The sequence below is a fragment of the Zootoca vivipara genome, chromosome 8 (assembly GCF_965207765.1).
Source record: "Zootoca vivipara chromosome 8, rZooViv2.hap1.1, whole genome shotgun sequence".
Taxonomy (NCBI): domain Eukaryota; kingdom Metazoa; phylum Chordata; class Lepidosauria; order Squamata; family Lacertidae; genus Zootoca; species Zootoca vivipara.
In genome coordinates, this window is record NC_142591.1 from 44,862,027 (window position 1) to 44,886,683 (window position 24,657).

A 24,657-nucleotide genomic window follows, 5' to 3' on the forward strand; every position below is an offset into this window, starting at 1 on the left:
TATGCCAGAGGGGTCCTCAAGATGCTATTAGATGCCAAGCCTCTGGCCCGCCGGAACTGCCGCCGCCGGTGCACGGGCGCCAAGCGAGCCCGGTGGATCAACCGGGGAGCCGCTGAAGGCCCCCCGGTGACCCCACCGGACCAAGGCTGAGTGCGCCCGGCCGGAGACTCGGCGGAACCCCTGGGCCTAGAGGCCCGAAACCGCCTTCCAGGCCGCGGACCCCACGGCGACCGCGTGGGCGTCGGAAACGTCCGGCGGAGCAAGCGAGGAGCCGCTGAGGCCCCCCGCAGGCCCGCCGGGCCGAAGCCGAGGGCGCCCGGCCGACGGCCGAGCGGAGCTCTGTGGCCCGAGACCTCCCACCACGCAACGATCCTGGGGGGCCTGCCTCGCGACTGCAGTCGCCATCACCCCTAGCTGCCCAAGAGGGGGAAGGAGCCCCCTCCCAAGCGAAGGCCCCCGATCCCGCAGCTCCTGCGTGCCACACGGGGAGCCTCGTGGGGACCCGAAGAACAAAGGCCGCACCGAACCTGCTGGCGCTGGCGCTGCTACCGCCGCAAATACAGCCACCCCCAGAGGAGGAGAAAAGAAGAGGGGACGACAGGGAAGAGAGGGCCCCACCACCACCCTCAACCCAGGTGAAAGGGTTGAAACCTCCCCCCCTCCAGAGGGAAACCCCCCGACCCCCAGACAGCCATCACACCGCCACAGCCACCACCACACCAACGCCCCCCCAGAAGGATAAAGAAAAGGGGAAAACAACTGAAAAATAAATAAAACCACTTTTTAATTTTAGGATTAGGAATTAATGGGGGTCCTTGTCACAATAGCGGCTCGATGAGGGGTCCTCGAGAAAATTTTGTTGGGAACCCCTGGCTTAATGAAACTAATGCCCAAATCATTGAAACGGTGCCCAGTCACAGAGACCACATCATCTACAAATCAGTTATGGATGTGCTGGACCAGTGTCTTGCCTCGGGAATGGACTGGGTGAGAGCCAACAAACTGAAGCTCAATCCAGATAAGACTGAGGCACTGTTAGTGGATGGTTCCCTAGACCGGATGGGTGGGAGATCGCTTGCTCTTGATGGGGTTACAATTCCTCTGTAGGAGCAGGTTGATAGCTTGGGACTGCTCCTGGATCCTTTCCTGTGGCTCGAGGCTCAGGTGGCCTCAGTGGCATGGCGTGCCTTCCATAAGCTTTGGCTGATGGCCCAGCTACACCCCTATCTAGACAGGGATAGCCAAACGTCTGTTGTCTGTGCTCCAGTAACCTCTAGGTTAGGTTACTGCAACATGCTGTACATAGGGCTGCCTCTAAAGATGGTTCAGAAACTGCAGCTGGTGCAGAATTTAGTGGTCAGGTTGTTCGCTGGGACACGATGGTTTGAGCATACTACACCGATCCTGGTCCAGCTGCACTGGCTGCCAATTAATTTCCAGGCCCAATCCAAAGCTCTGGCTTTGACCCATAAAGCCTTAAATGGCTCAGGACCACAATAACTCAAGGAAAGCCTCTTCCCAGATGAACTGAGGCGGACCATGTGATCATCATCTGAGTCTGAAAGATGTCAGCATCTTTGTGTCTGGGTGACTTGCCTAAGCTAAAACATTTTAAGTGGTGTCACTAGCAGGGTGGATAAAAATCAATGGTTTTAAAAATTAATTAAAAATCAGATTTTTAAAATTTGAATTTGAATTTTTAATTTAAATTGGATTTTTTTAAAAAATAAAATGCTTTTGGAGGAAAAATCTTCCTAAAGATAGTTTTCTATTTAAGTTACATAATAGTCCAAAGGCTATTCATCAGGAAATAAGGATTTGTTTTTCATGTGTGCTAAAACTCAGTCTGTTTTGTTTTTTGTTTTTTAAACTGTTTAACATCAGTTAACAAACATGAATACATATGCTATGATGTTAAATAAATTGTTCAAATTGTTTTTAAGGAAATGATTATTTTTCTCCTTCCAATAAAGTACAGCAGAAAAGTTGTACAAATATAAACAGTTAAATTATTAAATCTCACAATAATTTCATAATTATCTGTCTATGTATTTCTAATAGTACAGTATAACCAAATCAGTAATTTTTGATATAACTGTAAAAACTACTCTGAAAAATTAAAAATGATTTAAATCAAGTCTTCCTGACTAGTGATTTAAATCGTGATTTAAATTGATTTGATTTAAATCAAATCCACCCTGGTCACTAGGCAGGGAGTTCTGAAGTGTAGGTGGCATAACACTAAAAGTTTGGTTTCTTACAACTGCGGAATGTGTATCTTGTGGTACCTTTAACAGTACCAGTTCCGCAAACCAAAGGGTGTGTGTGTGTGTGTGTGTGTGTGTGTGGATGTAGCAGTTAGCTGCTTTCATAGCTTTAGGTGTTCCAGATTGGAGAAAGGCTCAAATATAAAAACACAAATTGAGTGATTGATCGAATGAATGAATGAATGAATGAATGAATGAATGAATAAATAAATAAATAAATAAAGTGATCCAGTGTTTCTGTACTATCATGTTTGGAATTCACGAATTTGCCTATGCAAACAGTGCCTCAGCTGCAAACAGAGGGCAAGTTGGATCTTTTACCATTGACATTCTAATTTCTCTCCAGAACATAGTGGTGCTGTTCTTATGCTATCATAGGCATCATTCACACTTAGCTCCCAGCTAATACATGTTGTGTGATTTACTGCAAACAATAAATAAAAACATGTCTCAGTTACTCTTGCATAATGAAACACAAAATGATATAATGAATCTTCATAATATTTATCTGCTTGCTATATGAGGCTTAATATTAGCTGGTGCGATTTAATGGAGTTTTTAATCGATTAAAGGCTAGAAGCCAGAGGCTTCTCAGAAGAGACAGATGCAAAGAGGTTGAGAGAGAAGTAAAAATGGCTCAACAATTAATTACCAATTATTGCAAAAAGGTTTAATCATATGTATATACCAGCATAGTGCCTTATATTTGCTGACCCCTGTCACTGAACCAGCGCTGGTTATGGTAGTTCAGCATCAAGTCAAATATTAGGTCTCAATCAGAGGTTTAATCATGATCACATCAGTTTTGCAACCAGATGGTAAATACAATCATTTGTCTAGTGCATGGGAGGCCACCATGGTGCCCTCCAGATATTGAACTACAACTCCCAACAGGTCCAGCCAGCATGGACAATGGTCAGGGGTGATAGGAGTTGTAGTCTAACCTCTGGAGGGCACTATGTTCACAACCCCTGGTCTAGTGATAGTACGCCATTTCTTTTAGTCCTTTAAAATTGCAAACCACCTTGGGCAGGAAGGTGGCACATAAGTGCAATGGATGAATAAGATATGGAGTATTTTAGCACAGCATGGCAAAATTCTCCTCATCACCTTGCTGTACCTCATGTTGCCCCTTCCCAGCCTTCCCTGGAGGGTTGTGGATCTTTCTGGGCAGCATGGGCACTGCAATGACAGAGGAAAATGCTGAGAAAATGGCCTTCCTGCCTTCTGCCAGTGGGATGTTCCATTGGGCTCTGTACTGAAGTTGCACAGAAGCAATATTTCATACAATTATGACCCTGGAGTCTCAGCAAAGATCACCAGTGTTGAAGCAATGATTCTTCAACATCAACTTTGTTGGACTGGTCATGTTGTGAGGATGCCTGATGATCATCTTCCAAAGCAACTACTCTATTCCGAACTTAAAAATGGAAAGCGTAATGCTGGTGGTCAACAAAAGAGGTTTAAAGACTGTCTCAAGGCAAATCTTTAAAAATGTAGTATAAACACTGACAACTGGGAAACACTGGCCTGCGAGCGCTCTAGTTGGAGAACAGCCTTTACCAAAGGTGTCATGGGCTTTGAAGAAACTCGCTCTCAGGATGCAAGGGAGAATCGTGCTAAGAGGAAGACATGCTTGGCAAATCCACACCGTGATCAACTCCCACCTGGAAACCAATGTCCCCACTGTGGAAGGACGTGTGGATCCAGAATTGGCCTCCACAGTCACTTACGGACCCATTGTTAAAATTGTGTTTATGGAAGACAATCTTACTCGGCTACGAGTGATCGCCAAAGAAGAAGATACTTTTTCCTTTAGACATGAATTTTTTAAACCATAATGAAGAAGTTGGGATGGATGATACCTAGTTTTTTCAAAAGTTTAAATCTTTCTTTTTTAAAACAAAAAACAAAACCCCAATGTATCAAACCATTTTTAAAAGCCTTTTAAAAAAGTGAAGCTGGACTACGCAAGTATTAGATACAGCAACCCATTTTCCTTTAGAAAACGAGTGCCCAAAAGTCGGGGCTTATAACAGGCTGCCCTTAGGCATGTACTTTACAAGTTTCTACAAATGACACTGAATCCAAATTGTACTGAAATCACTTCCCAAGAATTCACAACATATGGCCCATTAAGCAGTAACTGGCACACTGATATTTCAGTGCCACCTTCAATGCTTTCTTCGTTTGAAGAGGGCGGGCGGGTGGGGGGATGCACATGCTTCTGACACACCAAAAAAGAAAAGGGGGAAGAGAGAAGACAGGTCTTCCAAAGTGGCTGAAAAATCTACAACATAACTAATTAGGTTCCAACTTCTAACACAATAGTTGGTGTACTAGGGTCTATTATCAAGTTTATAGCTAAAGGCAGCAGACAATACAACCCTACATTCAATTTAATTACAGCCCATGGCTTTTGCAGCAGTGGCGCATTTCAAAGGGTTTAACCACTCATTTATTTCTAGCCCATACATAAAATAAGTCAGCTCACACTGTCATACAGATTCACCAATTAAAAATGAGCATTTTCTGATCTCTGGGTCTCTGCAAGGAGAACAGTGAGCAAGAAAGGAGCCCTTTTCAACAGCAAAAGCACAGAAGCTTCATTTAATAGGGAAAATGCTTTCAGGCACCTGCAATTCTAGTTTGTGCATTAGGACTTTGATGTTCATATACTGAGGGTAGTGAATTATTTAACTATCTGAGGAGAGGGGTTTTTTTGTGAGGTGCTACTTCAGCTCTCCAGTCATAATTTTCTTGCCTCTCCTGATGGCACCCATGCAGACTGATCAAGTCTGGCCAAGACACAAAATATTAAACATTCTCTGGCTCGGTTTTTAATGACTGTTGCATGCAGACCACTCAGCTTGAAAACGTAGATGTTTTATTCAAGTATTGTGCAAAGAAATGGACTTAACGGAGGTTAACGAGGTAGGATATTACACAGGCACTTGTTACCCCCAAAATATGGGAACTTCTTCTTGCCTTCCCAACTAACATAAAATTCTGTATTAAAGTCAGTGGGCGGCATTCAAGTCTAGCCCTACTCAGAGTAGACCCATTGAAATTAGTGGCCACGATTAATGTAGGGTGATTAATTTCAGTGGGTCTACTTTGAGTAGGACTTAGTTGACTACATCCTGGTGTGGTGTAGTGATTTAAGAACATTGGACTAGAACCTGTGAGACCAGGGTTCAAATCCTAAGTGAAAAAACGGGTTGCAGGGCCAGAAAAGCTGGCATGAAAACTCATATAAATGCATGTGTCGTGAGTTCATCTTACCCATGCTTCAGTTCCCTCCAGACTGAATTACTGTAATGCTCTCTACATGGGGTTGCATTTGAAACCCAGGAAGATGCAATTGGTCCAAAATCTGGGAGCTGGACTTTTGTCTGGCACTCTAAAGAACTTTGATATTCTGTTAGTTCTGGCTTCCTATTTGCTTCTGAGCTTCACTCAAAATGACAGTATAGCCTCCAAAGCGCCAAACAAACATTTTCAAACTAGGTTAACTGGTCTGATACCGGTTAGAACAAAAGTTCAGATTATTGTCAGAAGCTTGCACTTGGTGCAATCCTGGGAGAGTTGATGAAAGACCACAAGAAACAGGATATTTTATGTGGTGACAACATGATTTTGGACTGCTCTCCCAACTGAAGTTCAACAGGTTCCCTCTTTGTGCATCTTTCACCAGAAATAGAAGGTGCTTCTTATTTCACTGGTTTTCAATATGCAACACATACGTTTTATTGCTCCCACATTTAATGTATAACAACTTTAATCCTTGCTACATATTAATAGGCTCTTGCTTTGTTTCTAAGTGTTGGTTTTGTATTGCTTTTAGACATTGTTTGTGAATTGTGCTTATTATATAATATTATAATCATGTTGTTTGCCTCTCTTGGTAGAAAACTAGAAGATAAATATTAACAACTTAGGCTCAGGTGTCACAGCCATCTCAGCATTTGGCAGCCACAGAAAAATAGCAACTTTGTGTGGACTTTCAGCTACATCAGCCAGCAACAAAGCAGGCATCAGAATCTACTGTCAGGTGTGGGGTTCAGCCGATTTGACTTTTGATATGCCACTGACTAAAGCTGAATCCTGTCTATACCAGTGGATTTCCACAGTTGCTTCACCCCTGGTTTAATGTCAGCATGGGGTGGCTGTCTCCCAGAGGCTACCATGGGCAGATGTGACTGTGATATGCTTATTTGCATTCAAATCATCTGACTATAAGAATGAATAATAGCATGTTTAAGAACAGGACATAAAACCCTTAGCTAGACAGTGCAAGGTGCTACTGTATGTCATTTTTAATAATTACTGTAATCATTTGTCTTTCTTTATCTATGATGAATTCCTTTGATGTAGTAGTCTTGTCTTGAGCAACCTCCAGGTCCACAATGATAAACAAATGAAGTTTAATAATTAACCCAAATATATTCATGACCTCAGTCATGCGTACTCTCCTTCCTTATATACACAACACAGCATGGTTAAGCCCTGGTCTCACTCTCTGGTGACCCAGTCTTATGCTCTCTCTAACTGCAAGAGGACCGGCAGCTATGAATGAATAGCAACCCAATACCCTTTGTATCCAATTACATCTAAGCTACAACAGAAATATGTGCCTCATGTTCCCCTTACAGCCCTGACTAATGTCAATCTAGTCTCTTAGGATAATTTCTAAACTTTATTAAGTAAACTCAAAAAGGACTGATTAGATACCTCTTAATAGCTGTTGTACTGCACTATTAGAGATCTTGATCATTTATGAAAAATGAATACACAAGTATGCAATAGACAATTTTAAAACCTAATTCATCAGTCCCAACTATGTTATCGCATCACTGTTGCGCTTCAGAAGCAAAAAGACTGAAGTCAAGGTCATGGAGGCTGAGCCACATATGATTAAAATACTATAATGCCTCCTGTGTCTGCTACCCAAAGCGATAGTTGGATCAAAGGAACATTTAGCATGCCCTCTCCTCATTTCACGGCTGCATCCTACAATGCCCCTGTATCTTGTACACTAAAAGATATTTCCCTAGAACAAGAAAAGGTATCTTAGTATGAAAGAGAAAGGTGGATGTAGTAACAGTTATCAAAATCTTGAACTGGCATTCCTGAAATACCAGTACATTTACATCTGGTAGCTACTGGCACATTAAGTTATCTGAATATGTTATGGAAGTATGTCAGTATTTTATGCAACAAACGTAACTGAAATGTTTCCTGTGTCTAACTGTGAACAAAAAGTCACCCACATTTTACATGTTTGCTCTGGATATCTCCAGGATTATACTGGTATACACAGAATAAGTGTGGATACACCCTTAATTACACATATGATCCAAGAAGTCAAATGCACACAAATGAATGCACGTAAAACACAAACATGCTTTCCTGTTCTCAAAAAATGGTACCTCTAGTTACGGACTCGATCCATTCTGGGGGTGCCGTTCATACCCCCAAAAGTCCGTAACTAGAACGGTGCTTTTACGCATGCACGAAAGCACGTTAGAGTGCTTCTGTGCATGAGCAAAGCGTGCAGAATGCTTCTGTGCATGCGTGAAACATGGAGAACGCTTCTGCACATGCGCATGCGACGAAACCCGGAAGTAAACACTTCCGGGGGTGCCGTGTTCTTATCTTGAAAAGACGCAACCCACAGCAGACACAACATGAGGTATGACTGTAGTTTCATCACAAAAGCCAAAGGTTTTAGGCCTGACTCCAGATGAGAAGCCATCTGGAGACCCAAGTATATCACTTTGAGCTCCATGGAGGATGTTATGGAAATCACGGGGGGGTTCCGTAACAGAGGAAGAGTAGGATAGAAGCATAACCAGCAGATATTCTATTGAATGAGCAAAGGAATGTACAACCTGAGCAATCCTTGCACAGTGTGTTTTCATTCGCAAAAGAGAATAGGAAGCCTTCATATGCAAATGTGGGGGTCATGCCCACTGTAGTATCATAGTGGCTGGTCACTGGATTCAAAGGAATATATATATTTCATTTCATACATCAGAGCCTAGGCACACTTAGTGTCAGGATGCCGATATTACAAATTATATCAGCACCAAATATGTTCATCAAGTAACTCTAGGTGAAGCCTTAACTTTCTTGATTTCAGGAAGATCAATACTTTACCTCTAGTCTTCACCTAAAACTAGAGTGCACCATTTATTTTTAGACTCGTATTACTGGCAGTGTGTACATCTTTATAATACTGAGAGTCAATAAAACTATCAGTCTATGACCTTCAAGACCTTGAAGCTATCATGAAAGCAGCAATATTTGTCAGCCATGGAATTCAGTGGCATACCACTTGATGAAGTCAACTCAGTAATGACCTGGAAAGTCTATGTTTATAATTAAGCAATAACTATTGTGGGTCAAGTCATTTCCTCTAGATTAATGGCCAGCTACAACATTTGATGGCTCAAGGTAGTGCTTCAGGCTTATTCACCCAGCCATCCATTTCTTCAAACAACTCTATGACTTTATCATTATGGCTATTCTCATTTTAAGAGACAGCAGTGAAAGACTCTTAGAGCGCAACCCTATCCATGTATGTTCAGAAGAAACCCCCACTGAATTCAGGTTTACACAGAAGTAAGTCCTACTGCTTACTCCCAGGTACATGGGGTTAGGATTGCACACTAAATTTATTTCCCCATATTTCAAATGCTTTGCTTAAACTTTCAGGGCCAGCATTGAAAAAGGGGGTTGGGAATTCTGCAATTGTTTGGAAAATAATAACTGCAGATCATAGAATCATAGAGTTGGAAGAGACCACATGGGCCATCCAGTCCAACCCCCTGCCAAGCAGGAAACACCATCAAAGCATTTTTGACATGGCTGTCAAGCCTCTGCTTGACTGAATGGTTAAAAGACAGAGCCTATTGAAATTGTTTCTTTTGCTTAAAAAAGTCACACTCTTCATGCACAAAGCAAATGAAAATATTTATCCCCACCGCAGTCCTGTGTAGAAATGAGTGGACAGTCAATTACCCTACCTAATCCTAATCTAGAACACCCCCAAACACGCATCAAATAGGGGATTAATATTAAGGTACCTTTTAACATCTTCCAATCTCACTGAATGCTCATTTCTTGGGGGGGGGGAATATAAACACAGAAACAACAGATGTCTTTATTCTATCTACTGCATATACAATTTCATCAGCAGTCTGGCTTTTCCTCTTATCTGAAATGTCTGATTTAGCAGTCAGCAACATTTAAAACAACTGCAAAAACTAAGTTCACCTTAGGTAAGCTTCTTACTTACGCAGTTCGGGGAACACAATTATAAATTATTGGTTAAAGGGGCTTTATAAATTATGTGGTAAAAGTGATTCGCAGCTTAACGAGCAGTTCCTCTTACTAACTGCAGGAACATACGGTGGTGAACTACTGCACTTGCATACAAATATACTTCTTTTAAGATGGATTGTCTTTGTTTATTTCTTGCTCACAGACATGCAACATAAGAACAGAACTCTGAAAGACGTTTTCAGCCATCCATCCCAACTTTTAGTAATCTCATGCCGACTATATATAAGATATGGTTTCTTTCATCAACAAGCTGGAATAAAAACATTATCTACACATCAGCAGATCTCTAGTCATTCACAGCCATAAGATACACACAGCAGGAGACCAAAGTACAATACTCTACTCAAGTGGCCCCAAACTCCAAACAGTAAAGAGAGGTCACATGTATTTTACAGAAGACAGATGCTGATGCAGCCATTCACAAAAAGGCCCATTCTTCAATTAGCCTTCAGGCTGGCTGATTAGCTGGCAAACTCCTCTGAAAGGGTCAGTTTGTACAAAACTGGTATTTCCACTTTGGAAATTGCTCAGGCATGTCATATACCTGTACCCACAGAATAGAGCTCTTTCAAAGCTTAGACTGAAATCATTGTTAATGCTGGAGACCAGACCATCAGGAGGTTTAAGAGTCAATTGCAGCAGCTTGTAATAACACTGTTGCCTCAAATGTATTTTATAGGATGCTTTTGTTTTTTTACAGCGAGGATCCCTATATAGTGACAATATGGGAAGTGATATAATATGTGATTAAGATGCAATTACTCATAAAAGTACGTATGCACGAATTTAACAAGGCAAAAGGAGTGGACATGTGAAATCAATTTTACGGAGGGGGGAGGGACTTCTGAAATCTGAAGCCCTCCAGGTCCCATTGCTGATGAGGACTTAAGCTACTTAGATTGTCAAGGATACAGTACAAACATTTAAACAAGGTCTCAGAACCTTTTAAAATTACTTTTTACTCACTTTCCGAAAGTCTGACCCCACTTAGGTTCTCCAGCAGCTAAATTCTGTCCTTTGGTATATAGTGGATCGGGGCTGAATGTGATTTTTTAAAAAATGCTTCTCCTCCAGATTTCCCAGAGTCCAAAACTAAAACTCTGTGTGGGACAGGACCCTGAAGATCATGAGTGGGAAGGGACCCTGAGGATCATCTAGTCCAACCCCCTGCACTGCAGGAATATGAAGCTGTCCAAACACGCAACCTTGGTGTTTTCAGCACCATGCTCTAACCAACTGAGCTATCCAAGTCAGGACAGTTATTGACCCAAGCAGAGGTGGGGGAAACCAGAAAAGTTTTCCCCAAATCACCTCTCCTCCAGATTTCCCAGGGGCCAAAGCTAAAAGTCAGGACAGATATTGTCTCATGTTTCCAAGCTTGCCCTAAGATAGTTTCCTCTGAGCTGCTAATACAGATCTAAACTCTGGAGGAGGCTGCCTGAAGTGGGCTGCAACATGCACCAGCCTTTTGGCCTGAAATTCCCTGAAGCTGACAGGAGCAGTTGGGAAAAGGAAAGGTGTGTATTGGGGGGGGGGTAAAGTTTTTTTCTTTTCTTTTCTATTTTTGTTACCTGTGTGGGGGAAACCATAGCAGGTGACATGACAGTGGGAGAGTTGGTGCTTCTGTGCCCATTGGCCTCGGGGATGAGGAGTGGCAAGGGGTCGTGTTTCACTGAGACCACCACCACAGACGCCGCCGCCGCGTCCAGGGGCTCGGCCGGCCTCAGGCAGAGTCTTTTGGGGGACGAGGAGGGGCCGCAGGCGTCTCCCCCCGCCGCGGCCCCGCCCCCCGCCGCGTACATCGCCTCATAGAGGGAGCGCTTGGCGGGAACGACGACGGTCGCTGCTTCGGCCTTGACGCCGGCGAGGTCGTCGCCGTCTTTGCGGAGGACGTAGGCGCCGTTGTTGGCGGGAAGCGGCGCGGCGCGGGCCCTGCCGTTGAGGTGGGCGTAGCAGCCCCCTCCGGCCGCGGCGGCGCCCGAGGGAAGCTTGGTGCCGATGCCGGCGATGCTGTTGAGAGTGGCGATGGATACGGCGCCGATGCAATGGTTGGTGTAGGTCTTGGAGAGCTTGGCGGCCTTGGAGAGCATCTGCATGCGGGTGCCCAGCAGGTTCTTGCCGATGGCCTTGTTCTCGTACCAGGTGACGTCGCCCTCGCTGCAGTGGTCCCGCGGGCGCTGGAAGAAGGCCTTGCACAGCGGGTTGCGCTTGGCCAAGTACTTGACGAAGCTGGCGTAGGGGCAGAACTCCGTGCCCGTCTCGTACATGCGCGGCAGGTTCTCCTCGTCGCTGCTCTCGGCGCGCTTTTTGCTCCACGACGACGAGCGCGACTTATGGTAAGGCCCCAAGGCCTTGAAGTAGACGAACTTGCGGCCGTCCTCGTCCATGGCCAGCCCGAAGGAGTCCTCCTCCAGCTCGCGCTGGTTCTCGCGCCCGCGCGTGCAGAAGTACATGCACGTCTCGAACCAGACCTTGTTGAGGAGCCCGAAGGGGCTCTGCGTGCTGAACACGCTGCAGGTGTACAGCTTGCGCAGGTCGGCGCGCGTGATGGCCTGCTTCTGCACCACGGGGCCGGCGCCCTGCTCCTCCAGCTTGCGGATGACGGCGGCCAGCGTCAGGTTGGCGGCGCGCAGCTCGGGGTCCTTGGTGAGGTCCAGGGTGCGGCAGTAAGGCGGCTCGTTGAGGTAGCGGTTGAGCGAGCTGCGGATGCTGATGAGCGACGACTTGGAGTACAGCTGCCCGCTCTTGGAGCGCGCCTCGGCGTAGAAGGAGCGCAGCACCCGGCACAGCGCCCCCTTGTCCATGGTCTCGAAGTCCGGGCTCTGCGCCTTCTCGCTCAGGTACTCGCGGAAGATGCGCACCGCGTAGCGGGTGGCCAGCCGCGTGTTCTCGCTCAGGCGGGCCCGCTCGGGGCGCTGCAGCAGCAGATCCGCCTCCGGGTCCGAGTCGTCGGCGGTGCCCGCGGCGGGCGCGTGGCCGGCCAGGGAAGAGGCGGAGGAGGCAGCGCCGCGGGCGCTCACGGGCACCGAGGGGGCGCCCCCCGCGGAAGCCCCGACGCCGCCGCTGCTGCCGCCGCCGCCAACTCCCTTGACGCCTCCCAGGCGGCCCCGGACTCCGCAGACGGCCGCCGCCGCCGCCGAGTCCAGCAGCACTCCGGTGCCCTGGTCCATACGGATCATATGGCCCGGCTCCTCCGAGGCGGCCCACTCCAGCCCCATCATCATCATCTCCTCCTCTTCTTCTTCTTCTTCCTCCTCCTCCTCCTCCTCTTCCTCGTCGTCGTCCAGCAGCAGGATCCCTTCCTCGGCTGCCTCCTCGTCCCCCGTTATCTGCACCTCCTGGATCTCATCCTCGTCCTCCCCGTCCTCGTCCTCCCCAGCGCTGCAATAGTGGAGGGGCCGGTGGGGGCCGCCCCGGCCGGGCTGCCGATCCCCCGCATTGTTCTCCCCGCCGCCACCTGCACCGCCGCCCCCTCCTCCTCCTGCTGCGCTGCCGCCGCCGCCGCCTCCGGTGCTCCAGTCTCCGCCGGCGCCGCCGCTGCCAGGCATTCTCGCCATATTGCCGTCTCCCTGCCAGTCCTCGGGCAGGGCGCATGCGCTATATTGGACCGCAGCGCTGGAGAGCTTTTGTGTTTAATGACCTTCAGCTACCGGGAGGCAAAGCTGGGCTCTTAAAGGGGCCGCGCGCTCCCAGTGGTTGTGGCTGATGTGCGAGGAATAGAGTGGGGAAGCAGGACTGGAGAGGAGGAGAGGACGGGGAAGAACGAGGGAGAGAGAGACCGAGACGGAGACTCGCCACCGAACAAGGCACAGCAGCAGCAGCAGCAGCTTGGAAACCTTCCATCGCCCAGAGTTGCGCTTCGCGCGAGGCTATCACCATGCAAAGGGTTACTTTATATCGGCCCATGCATGCACCCGGGAGAAGGGGAGGCTGGGACTGACAGATCCACTCACCCAGCCTCAGCGCGCGGTGCCAGCTGCTGTCCGCTAAGTGATGCCCGAAGAGCAGCCCGGTAGTCCCCCACATTCTCATGGCTTACGCGGGGAAGGGGCGACTTACCCCACCACCCACTGGCGGTGCCCACTAGAGGGGTGGGATGGGGGTCAGAAATAGGGAGGGGGAGCGCAGCTGCAGTAACAGCGGCAGGTGAGATCGAAGCGAGAAGGGGGGGCAGCAGGCGGCTTTTCGCACAAGGCAGCTCCTCCCTACGGATTCCTGGCAGCCAAGCGCGGAAACGCGGCGGCGGCAGCAGCAGCAGCTTGGAGTTGACTCCGGTAGAGGAGAAACTTCTCGGATCGTCTGCACTTCTCGGCGGCTCACCCTCCTTCCCACCCCTCCCTCTTCCTCTCCCCGGCCATCCCACCTACCACCCCCCACCCCCACGCCGCCGCTCCATCCAAAAGGGGGAAAAGGGGGGGGGAGAGACAGAAAGAGGCCACTCTGGCTGCATACCAGGCGCGTCGATCTCACGGCGAAGGCATCGAGCAGGCTTCTCCAGCCAGCCAGCCAGACACGTTAGGCTGCGGCTGGGATCGGAGAGGGCGAAGCTGGCGGGGAGGCAGCTGACTAGTCCGGAAAGAGCGAAAGCGAGAGAGAGAGAGAGACCGAGCAGGGGAGCCACAGCGGGTCCCAGGAGTGCCCTTCGCCGCTGTCGCCGCCGCCGCTGCAGATCTTAGGGGGGCGATGTGGGGAGCCTGCGAGTGGTGCCGGGCCGGCTGTGTACCAAAGAAGGCTGTGTACCGCTTGTTTCCTGCCTGGCGCTAATAAGCCGAAGGAAGCCAGCAGCTAGGAGCAGAGAGGAAGCCGCCAGGGCTAGTAAAACCCACACAGTCCGCAGCCAAGAGGCAAATCCAGAGCTATTCCCAGCCTGCGGGGACAGGCAGCTGCAACACTCGCGCGCTCACACACACACACACAGAGAGAGAGAGAGAGAGAGAGAACAGGGGGGAGAGAGGGAGAAAGAGAAGGCACAGCCTAGCCCTGCAGAGCTCAGCCATCAACATTTCTCTTTCTCACACACACGCACAGATCCACCTCCCCCCCTTCTGGCTCCCCGCAATCCTCGAACCATTTGTAGGTTTTCCAGCAGGCATACCCCCCCTCCTTGCTGCTACAGCACCCCCGGGGCAATACGGGACTTTGCAAGCCCTGGCGCTGCCAAAAGCCGCCCTCAAGTTGAGTAGCCGCTGGAATCCCGTTACCGATTCACTCGCACAGCCGCGCTACAGTTCATTTCCGCCTGCACTTCCAGCTGCCGCAAAGCCTTCCCTTAACTTTAAGCGATTGTTGCGCGGCGGCGGCGCCCTCGATCTTAAGCATTTTGCCGCTTTTATTTCAAAAGGAAAGGATGGGACACGGGGGGAGGGGGGGATTGGCAGTCACGACACCCACAACGAAAGGGAGATGTTTCTAAGGCGGGTTTCAGCTGGGGGCGGCCAGACAGTTCTGGGCTGGGGGGGAAGAAGCACGTCTGAACTTGCCCAGGCGCTACACGTTGCTTTCTTGGTGAACACAAAGCAGGCGGCTCTCGCAAACTTGGCAGTGCCAAACTGACGCCACTGTGTCTTGGCATGGCACATCTGTGAAGGGAACGAGTACGTTTTCTCTCTTTGCTCACCCACCTCTTTCAATATCGTGCTTTTACCCTGAACAAAATTCTGGGGAAATCTTGCTAAGCTACAGACAAGTCACAACGAGCCATCGCAACATCCCAGATATGATTCACAGATAAGGGCAGAGATGACAGTTTACTGTTGTCCTGATCCCTTAGAAAAAGGGCAGGGAGGTAATATGACAGCACCAAAGTGCACGCCGTTTTTTGTTTTGTTTTTTAAGTGTGAAAGGCATTTCGGGAAAGACACAGAACAGTCACTCAAAGTGGTTCAAACACCACCACCACAGTATTCCACATAATTCCAGCATATGGGATTTTGCTCTTTCTGATCCCCACCCAGGCCCCCCAAATTCGATGGGCATTGCCATTCAAATAGTGTCCATGTACCACATCGTGTGATTATGCAGGGCAAGGCTTACCTGTGTGTCGTTCCCCCCCCCCGCAATATTTTATTCAAGTTGCCACCCATGAATAGCAATAGGTGACATTTTTCGGAAAGCACTGTATTGCCACGGGATTATTTTTTTAAAAAAATGGTTCAGAAATTATTGTCATGCTCTATTATCTTCCTACCACAAGTTCTCCATCCCTAAATTATGTAGTAATTGTCAGTGCGGTCAAAACCATACTGCCCCGATTCTGAAGCCCAGACCCATGCCAGCAATACCAGAATATAGAGATGTAGAATGACACATCTAAGCATGCATCCCATCAACAACACTAATATGTACATGTACTCCTATGTACATTCCAATGTTCAACAAGCCAGCTTGATGCTCCTCATTTTCACCCACTGGTAGCTTCACTGCCAGTGTGGCAAAAGAGGAAGTGTCAGCCTTGGGTCAAACTTCCTCCTTCCACAAATACTTGCATGCCCTTTCAAATACCCCCCTTCCCCCCCCCCCAAAATGAGAGAGTACAGTAGTTTTGGAGGATGCAAAAATATCCATGACACTTGATCTCCAAGTATTGCTCAGGAAACAGGCTGGCTTTCTTGTGGAGTGGGGTGAGGATAAAGAACTTCTTTGTTGTTACCTTATTCCAGAACATTTGGAGGGCACTGGTTGGCTACCCATCTCTTACATTCTACAGCTATACTGTAATACCAGCCAATAGCTTCCATATTGGGACAATCATAAACTTGAGCCAATGCACCACTGGATGGTGAGTGAAAGCACTCCTGTGACCTCTGGTTGTCTGTATTGCTGCTGCAAACTGGGAGGTGGTTAGTGAGCTTGGTGTGGTGCAAATGAACTAGCAGGAGTGTCAGATTGACTCCACTGGTATGTTTGTACTGACCTGACCTTGTTGCTGCCTTAGCCCCTCCCCACTCCACCCTAGTATGGAGGAACAACATGGATGGCCAGCGATCAGATGAATGCCACTGCCCCACCCTGCGTTGGCTGCTATGTCAGTGGTCTTTCTATCTATCTGGATATCTGTCAGTCTGGAAGGCAAACTGGTGCCCTCCAGATATTTTGGACTACACCTTCCATCATTCATAACAATAATTGGAGTCCAACAACATCTGGCAACTTTCCATAGTCAAATAATACATACTTCTGTCAAAATAAGAAAATACAAAACCTTGGATTTAGAATCTGATGAAACTTACTCCAATTTTTCAAAAACGACAACCACCTCACAATAAAGGTACTATTTTGCTGTCTAAAACATCCCGTTTCTTTATTAGCACAGTCGATTTATGTTTGCATGAACTGGCAGTATTAAATGCCATGTAATGAAACAGACTACGGTATTTTTGTAGCTGGCCCAAATAATTGGTTACACAGCAGATCAATTACTGGATTTCCTAAAGTGATCACTTTCAGAGGTACAGAGGAGAGCGTCTTTTCCCATTTTATTATTGCAATGATGATTATTTCATTGGCTGTTATTTTGCAGTTTGATATTTTATTTTGTATGTTGCCCTGTGAGTTTTGTACTGTACTTTATTGTTGTCTTTTTAATATACTGCTGTTTGTACTTAAATTGGAAGATGGATGTAAACATAATGTAACAATACATTATTGGGGCTCACCACAGTTTCATCACTCCCCTTTTATAAATTCTGATCTGTATGGGGGTGGGGAAAGGTCTGGTACACTTCTATCACTTGGCAAATGTTATTGCAAGTCTTTAGTTCAAAGGAGATGCTAGCAAGCCTGTTGTTAAAACAAGCAAATAACACTTATCACTCTCTCATCCTTGGAAAAACACAGTGTTGCAATTAAACATTGCAGGTGCACATTGTACCCATTAACACATCCTGGAAGATGTATCCGGTTATTTCAAGTCATTTGCTACAATCTGTTGAAGCATTTAACCCTTTCTGTAGTTCAGCCTGTTACATAGGATGCTGCCCTAAACCAAATAAGACCACTGATCCATTTAACTCAATACTGAATTGGCAGCAGATTTCCAGGTGTCCGGCTGGAGTCTCTCTCAGCCCTATCTTGAACCTCTGAACTTCTGATTGCAAGTGTGCACTCTACTGTGGAGTTATAGTTCCCTTGTTATTTGTTAATCCATCTTTAGGAATACAGACAAGGTTCCCTATCAAACATTCAAGGGTTCTTATTTCACTAGACCTGTGTAAGTTACCGGTACAAAAAGAAAAGAAAACTACAAGACATTACTAGTTTGCTATAAAATCACTGATGTTAGATGTGTGCATGACCCCCAAAGCTATTTCTTCATGATGTTAGGTGACAAGAAGCCAAGGTGAGCAGGGTTTCAGCACCTTTAATTGTTGTGGGGTTTTTTGTTTTTTAAAAAAGAAGCTTTTCTTGTGTCTGCATTTTCTTTCTCTGCACAATTATTTAGTGATGTTGTTGAAACTCCCTGTTGGAAATACACATTTTGCCAGCTTGTAATACTTGCCCAGAATATGAAGCAAGCATGACAGTCATGATATATGTTATCTGGCTTGGATTCTAATCTGATTCAGAGAAGAAAAAATATTTTTGTTGCAGCATTTTGGACCAGCTGGAGATTCTGGCATCCCCACATGAAACATACTACAGTAGTTTAGTCTTGAAAGTAACTGAGGTTTATGTCGCCATGGCCTGATCCGCCCTGTATTAAGGCCAGGTGTGGCTGGTGTACCAGCCTAAGATAGGCAACAGTACAAGCTTGCCGCCTGAACATCTAATAGCAAAGCTGGGTCAGGTTCTACAATGTGAACCTGATTCTACTCAACCCAAACCAAACAGGCCAAAAATCTTATTCTTTTATCCACATCTCTACTGACCAGAATTGTCTGCATCAAGTTTCAGTTTCATAGCTCTTATGCAGTCCTCCTGTGATCCATAGCTGTCAAGTTCTCCCTTTTTTTAAGGGAAATTCCCTTATGCTGGATAGGCTTCCTCGCAAGAAAAGGGAAAACTTGACAGCTATGCACTGATCATGGGCACTGGTTGAGAACTGCCACAGCCACAAGAATAAAAATTATGAATTAATTTTAAAAAGAGAAAAGAACTTCCGCAGTATATATAAAATAAGAGAAAATGAGAGATGGAGCTGAATTTCCTCAGTGAACTCCAATCTTTGGTTGATCACCCCAGGAGTTTCATGAATATGTCAAACAGGGATAACATTGGAATACGCCCAGTACCATAAGCAGATATCTCTTAGCACTACCTTCTGAGATATCTCCTCCACAGAAGACAGCAAACACCATATAATGGCATCTTCAAGGCCAACCCCAGATCAGCAGACCAGGAGGGTAACATAACCATTGGGATCAAAAACTCCCAGAGTTCCAGCAGAACTAACAAGAATGCACACCATCTGTCTAGCACCCAATGTTGGTCATGAACCAGGATGATCAAGACAGTCTGGTTGTGGAACCAGATTGAAAAGGATCCAGATTATCAATTCCATACAGAAGTATGTGGCCTCCAGTTTGAAGTGTTATTCTGGATATGTGTGGTTAGTGTTCAGAACCCTGGACACTGAAAGCATTGTATTCCTGGTTTTTCGTCTTGATTTGTATGTAAATATATGTATGTTTTTAACAACTGAAATAAATAAAAAACATTTAAAAAAAGAAAAAAAAGAAAGCTGGCTTCTTTGTAGGCCCACACAGAATGTCTTAACCACTTACTCTCAATGGCACTCTTGTTAATTGCTGTGAAACAACATGAATGGAGTATAAAGCCAGTTGATATGTAGATGTATGTGCAGAGGTTACAGCTTCTAAGGGAATATGTGCATTAGCACATGTGGATGGCACAATCAGCGTGCACACAACAACATTACAAAGCTGGGAGAATTGTTGGATACCTGACGAGCTTTTTTCTTTTGACTTGCCAAGAAAGCTCTTAAATACTGAGCCTATTTCAAATTGAGCTGGGGGGGGGAGTTTGCCCATCACTCATTCAGCTATTACAGTTTAGAAACCTCAGATCTACACTAAACAAAATGCCTTAGTTTTTAGGGGGGGGGGACACACACAGGAATTTGAAAACTTCCATGTGGTGCAAGGCCTCTAGGTTCAACTCCCTGTTCAGCAAATGGTAAAGATCACTGGATAGTTGAGAGGCAAGACTCAGCCTAGCCTATTCTCACATATGTTGCTCTGAATACTTTGGGTAGTCAGGGAGAAACGGGGGTATGGAGGTGGGGGAGAGGGAGAGGGAGAGAATTTTGGGGCTGCAATCCAGCCTAGATTGTAGCTATTTAAAACAACCTATTCAATTCCCATAGTAATATTAATTAAAAACTGACAGTGTATGCTTATGCAAAATGCTCTTAATAAATTATCTAAGGTTTGCTTACTCAGAGGACACACCTTACTCTTTCCCCTGATTTATGATAGTAATTGTGTTGTAACCTCGCTTCTATGTCTTTTGGGTTATGACTTAATTCATTTTTGTTAAATATTCTTATCCACATTTGTCTTTGTTAATTGGCTAGTTATTTTGCAATGTAATTACGTGCACTTTCATAAAATAAAAATATTAATTAAAAGAGGCAGAAGCATAATCTAGCCCAAGATAATTTCATTGATTTCAATGGGAGTGTTAAGCATATGCTTAAATGCAGGGCTGGTGTGCCCATTAGGGAAGGTGAGGTAACTGCCTTGGGCAGCAGGATCCGGCCTCTGAGGAATGCATGACTCACCGCCACTGCTGTAGTGCCTGTGGCAGCTGCAGCACTCTCCTTGAAGAATGGATCTGCTGCCCTCTTGGCAGACCCCTACAATGCTGCCTCCACAAATATGAGGCACTGCTGGCCTCCTCCCTCCTAGAGAGGAAATGACAGGGCCTGCCCTCTTGGGTCCCCCAGCGTCTGCACCCATCCTGATGCTGTTGAAAATTAACAGAGGTTGCAATCCCATGTGCTCTTACATGGAAGTATGCCTCGTTGGACATAATGGGACTTACTTGTTGCTCAGTTTGAGTTGCAAGTATGTGAGAGATGGGACCAAGCACATGATCCCATTTCTCCTTACATCAACCAGACTTGAACCTCTGACTTTTAGATTTCCTGTTAAAACTAAGGAACAGGTTTATTTATTACAAATGAATTGAGAGCAACATAGAGCAATACTACAAAGGGCAAAAGGTAAAACTGCCTGTCTTCCCAGCTTGCAGAAGCCAGACAAAAGACAACAAGGGTCCTTTAATAAGACAGTCCTCTCACCCAGGAAGGCAGAGCCCACCACACCTGAGGTCCAGGGTCAGCTTACATAAGGCTCAGTGGGCACAGGTGTAATTTCTCTTGTAGCTGTCTTGGGCCCCTTGGAGCTCTCCAGGGTCCTGTACGTTCTCTGCTTGACATGAACTTGTGACTGGACACTCCCTGCTTCCCCTGTGAGCATCAGGTGCCTGCAGATACTCTGAAATTGTAGTTGATTATAGAGAAGGAGAACTATGTTCCTTGTGGACATTTAGATAACTCACTTTCCAGATGGATGTTGGATTGTTATTATTTAATTTTACCTGAATGAGCAGATTTAAAAATAAACATTTTCACAGGCAGTATGCAAAATACAAGGCACTCATTTTGACCTTTAAAACCCTAAATGACCTGAAATCTACTTCAATAATCACCTAAGAATTCTACACTACATCTAAGGCCGCTGCCATTAGGGGCAGACTTTGGTCTTTCAAAGTCTGTGCTTTCACAGTGTCCTGTGCAAGGCCAAAATTCACTGCCCCGTCTCTCACCTTCTGTTCGGCTCAGTTCACTACATCATAGTTGTGACACCCTGCAGTGCCCCCAAGGCACAGTGCCCAGCATGGTGGAACCAGTTGCTCTGTCCTAAATCTGTCTCTGCCTCTGTATGGTGGTGGTTGGTACCTGGGAGAAGGGCATGGGAGCATTTAGCCCTTTGAAGGACTTTATAGTGATACGTACCCATGATCTGAATGCCCCTCTGTCCTGCCAATTGGTCCATCCAAATGCAGGGTAGAAGCTACTTCTGGCAGCATCTCAGCTGGCGGTGGTTAGCAGAAAACCCCCAACACTGGTTAATTCAGGAGAGGGAAATGGGTCAGCACTGGATTCACTGTTTCTGTCACATGACCACAACGGGCCTGAACAAGGTCTTTCTGCTGCTCCAGTCTGGAAGCAGGCATGGTAATGGAAAGCCCCTCCTTAAGCTGGTGCAATTTGTGCTGTTCCATCAAGCCCCACTGCTGCCAGTCAGGGGTTAGCATTGCACCCTTTTTTCTATTTCCTAGACTTATTTCTGGCCTTTCTTCCCTTGCAAGCAGTCTTGGTCTAGAGTTGGTCTGACACCATTTATTCAATCAAACAATGAGATCAATCACTTTATTTGTACATCATGTTTCCACAACAAAATAGTGCTGAGGGTGATTTGTAACATACTACATAACAGCAATGATCAGCAGGTATTCAATATTGGCTTCAGCCAAATTCAATTGGAGTTCTTGCAATAAATGTGTAGTATGACTGTAACAGTTTTCCTAAGCATATTAGGCTGTGATTATAGCCTTTTTATTGGGACGCGGGTGGCGCTGTGGGTTAAACTACAGAGCTTAGGGCATGCCAATCAGAAGGTCAGCAGTTTGAATCCCTGCGACGGGGTGAGCTCCCGTTGCTCGGTCCCAGCTCCTGCCAACCTAGCAGTTCAAAAGCACGTCAAAGTGCAAGTAGATAAATAGGTACCGCTACAGCGGGAAGGTAAACGGCGTTTCCGTGTGCTGCTCTGGTTTGCCAGAAGCGGCTTTGTCATGCTGGCCACATGACCTGGAAGCTGTACGCCGGTTCCCTCGGCCAATAATGCGAGATGAGCGCCGCAACCCCAGAGTCGGTCACGACTGGACCTAATGGTCAGGGGTCCCTTTACCTGTTTATAGCCTTTTTGTATGATACCACATGAGCTAAGCTCTATACTGTAATATTATCCCCTCCCCTCAAAAAACCTCTGCCGCCTGGGGCACTTTCAAATGGGTGGGTCCTAGCAGATGATGAATACGGCCTTAGCCTTAGTACTCAACCTCTCCAGTTAAATGATATCAGGGTTGGGGGAAAACAAAGAGTTGGTTTTAAAAATTTGGCTATGATTAACTGAAAAAAATAGAGAGAAAAACTTTCTTAAATGAAAGGACAGCTTAATCACAACATTGCAGTGGAGTAACTAGCAATCTACTGATTTATTATTTTTGCAAATAATTTGAGGTGTGGATCCCTTCCTTGCACTGTAGAACAGACAATTTCATCCACTTACAACACTCTATATTTTTGCAAAAATGAAAGGCACACAAGATTGTGATCTAAATTAGTTTGCATTGCTCTGCTCACTTTTTCCTCTGGCCCCACCAACTACTGGCATGAGGTGCCCAGGAAATTGCCCAGGAGGGAATGCAGTCCTCAGGCTGAAAAAGTTCTCCACCTTGTCTTAGCTAATACTTGTGAAGAACTAATGAACCAGCTTCTGTCAATTTTCTGGTTTGCTCTCTAGAATACAAAGCCTACTTGGCCTAGATTTCTTCACCTTTCACATCTACAGTGAACAATGTTTTGTGCAGCTTTTCAAGAATAAACATCCTTAGTAAAACTAAAACCCAGCTAAGTTTCTTAAACTGCAAGTGTACGAGTATTTTTGTTTTGTTTTGCTGAAACCATGTTAATCTACCTTCTTATTTTGTTCCATCATCTTCTCCACTTTCCCTAAAGAAACCCACTTTTCAAACCTGGACACTATAATTAATTGTATCTCCTTGTTTCATAATCTTCTAAAGTGGATTGCTTGAAAGATGAACTGGGCAATTGTATTGGTATGTGTCATTTCTTAAAAACATGTTCATCTATGGCAGTTGCTATGGGGAGCAATTGCTTCTCCGGGAGGCTAAAGGTTTTTCAAACATTGCCCATTAGGATGCTACTAATTCTGTCTTTTACTATGGCAGCTTTCATTCACATAGCCTATTGTTCAAGAAGAGTCCACCAACCCCCCATGCAGCAACCAGGCCCACATTTACATCTCTGGGGCACAAGCTTGGGCAGTGTGTATGGTGGTTCTGGGCTGCCCAGATGGCAAGACCCTCCTCTCAGCTTCACTGTTGTGGTCCAAAGGAAAGCAGAGCAATACGTTTGGCACCGGCTTGGCTGCAGAGGGAGAAACCACTCATGGATGTACTACCCAGAAAGAACACAACATGTCTCCCACCAGAGATACTGCGTCCCCCCTAACACCTCATACACCCACAACAGAAAAAGTACAGTATTTGTCATTCCATAACACACTTTTTTTCCTCCTAAAAAGTAAGAGATGTCTGTGCGTCTTATGGAGTGAATACATGGTCCCTGGAGCCGGATTGCCCAGGGCGAAAAGCAGATCGTGCTTTTTCTTGCTTTCTTTCTTAGGAAGAGCTAAAGCAGGGGTCAGCAAACTTTTTCAGCGGGGGGCCGGTCCACTGTCCCTCAGACATTGGGGGGGGGCGGACTATATTTTGAAAAAATATATGAACAAATTCCTATACCCCACAAATAACCCAGAGATGCATTTTAAATAAAAGGATACATTCTACTCATGTAAAAACATGCTGATTCCCGGACCGTCCGTGGGCCGGATTTAGAAGGTGATTGGGCTGCATCCGGCCCCCGGGCCTTAGTTTGGGGACCCCTGAGCTAAAGGCTAACAAGAGGGGAAGAGGGAGTTGAAAGGAACCCGCTCAGCTGATTGCAAGAGATCAGAGGAAGGAGATAAGGGACGCTAGCTCCCTTCCAGGCCCCACCCCCTTGCCCAGTCCTCCATTGTTGAATGTTCTGCAGAGGAGGCTGCAGCAACATGTGACTGGTTGATTAGATTATCTGTCTGGAAACTAGAAATTTCCTAAAGAAAATGCAGAACTGTGAGTTGAACCCCATAAAAACAGGATTTTTCCCTTTGCAAGGTAAGCTCAGCAACTTCGAGCTGTTCCTCAAAAATGGAGCTTTCCCGCTTTGCAA

At 46.2% G+C, this 24,657-nt stretch overlaps 1 protein-coding gene across 8 annotated transcripts in view; it reads right to left on the reverse strand.

The window, feature by feature from the left end:
* KCTD1 (potassium channel tetramerization domain containing 1) overlaps positions 1-19,250 on the reverse strand; it is a 61,801-nt gene extending 42,551 nt beyond the window's left edge. For 2 of the 8 annotated variants that reach the window (XM_088675423.1, XM_088675425.1), the window contains exon 1: positions 13,571-13,924. Coding sequence is in view for 1 of the 8 variants with exons in the window: in XM_060277866.2 (XP_060133849.2) it covers positions 11,189-13,174 (1,986 nt within the window). In the remaining 7 variants the exon portion in view is untranslated. Of the gene's footprint in view, positions 1-11,188; positions 13,540-13,570; positions 13,950-14,069 lie in introns of those variants that run through there. The other 6 variants (XR_015951461.1, XM_035125391.3, XM_035125392.3 and 3 more) reach the window with 6 other exon arrangements.
* Between the last annotated feature and the right edge of the window lie 5,407 nt (positions 19,251-24,657).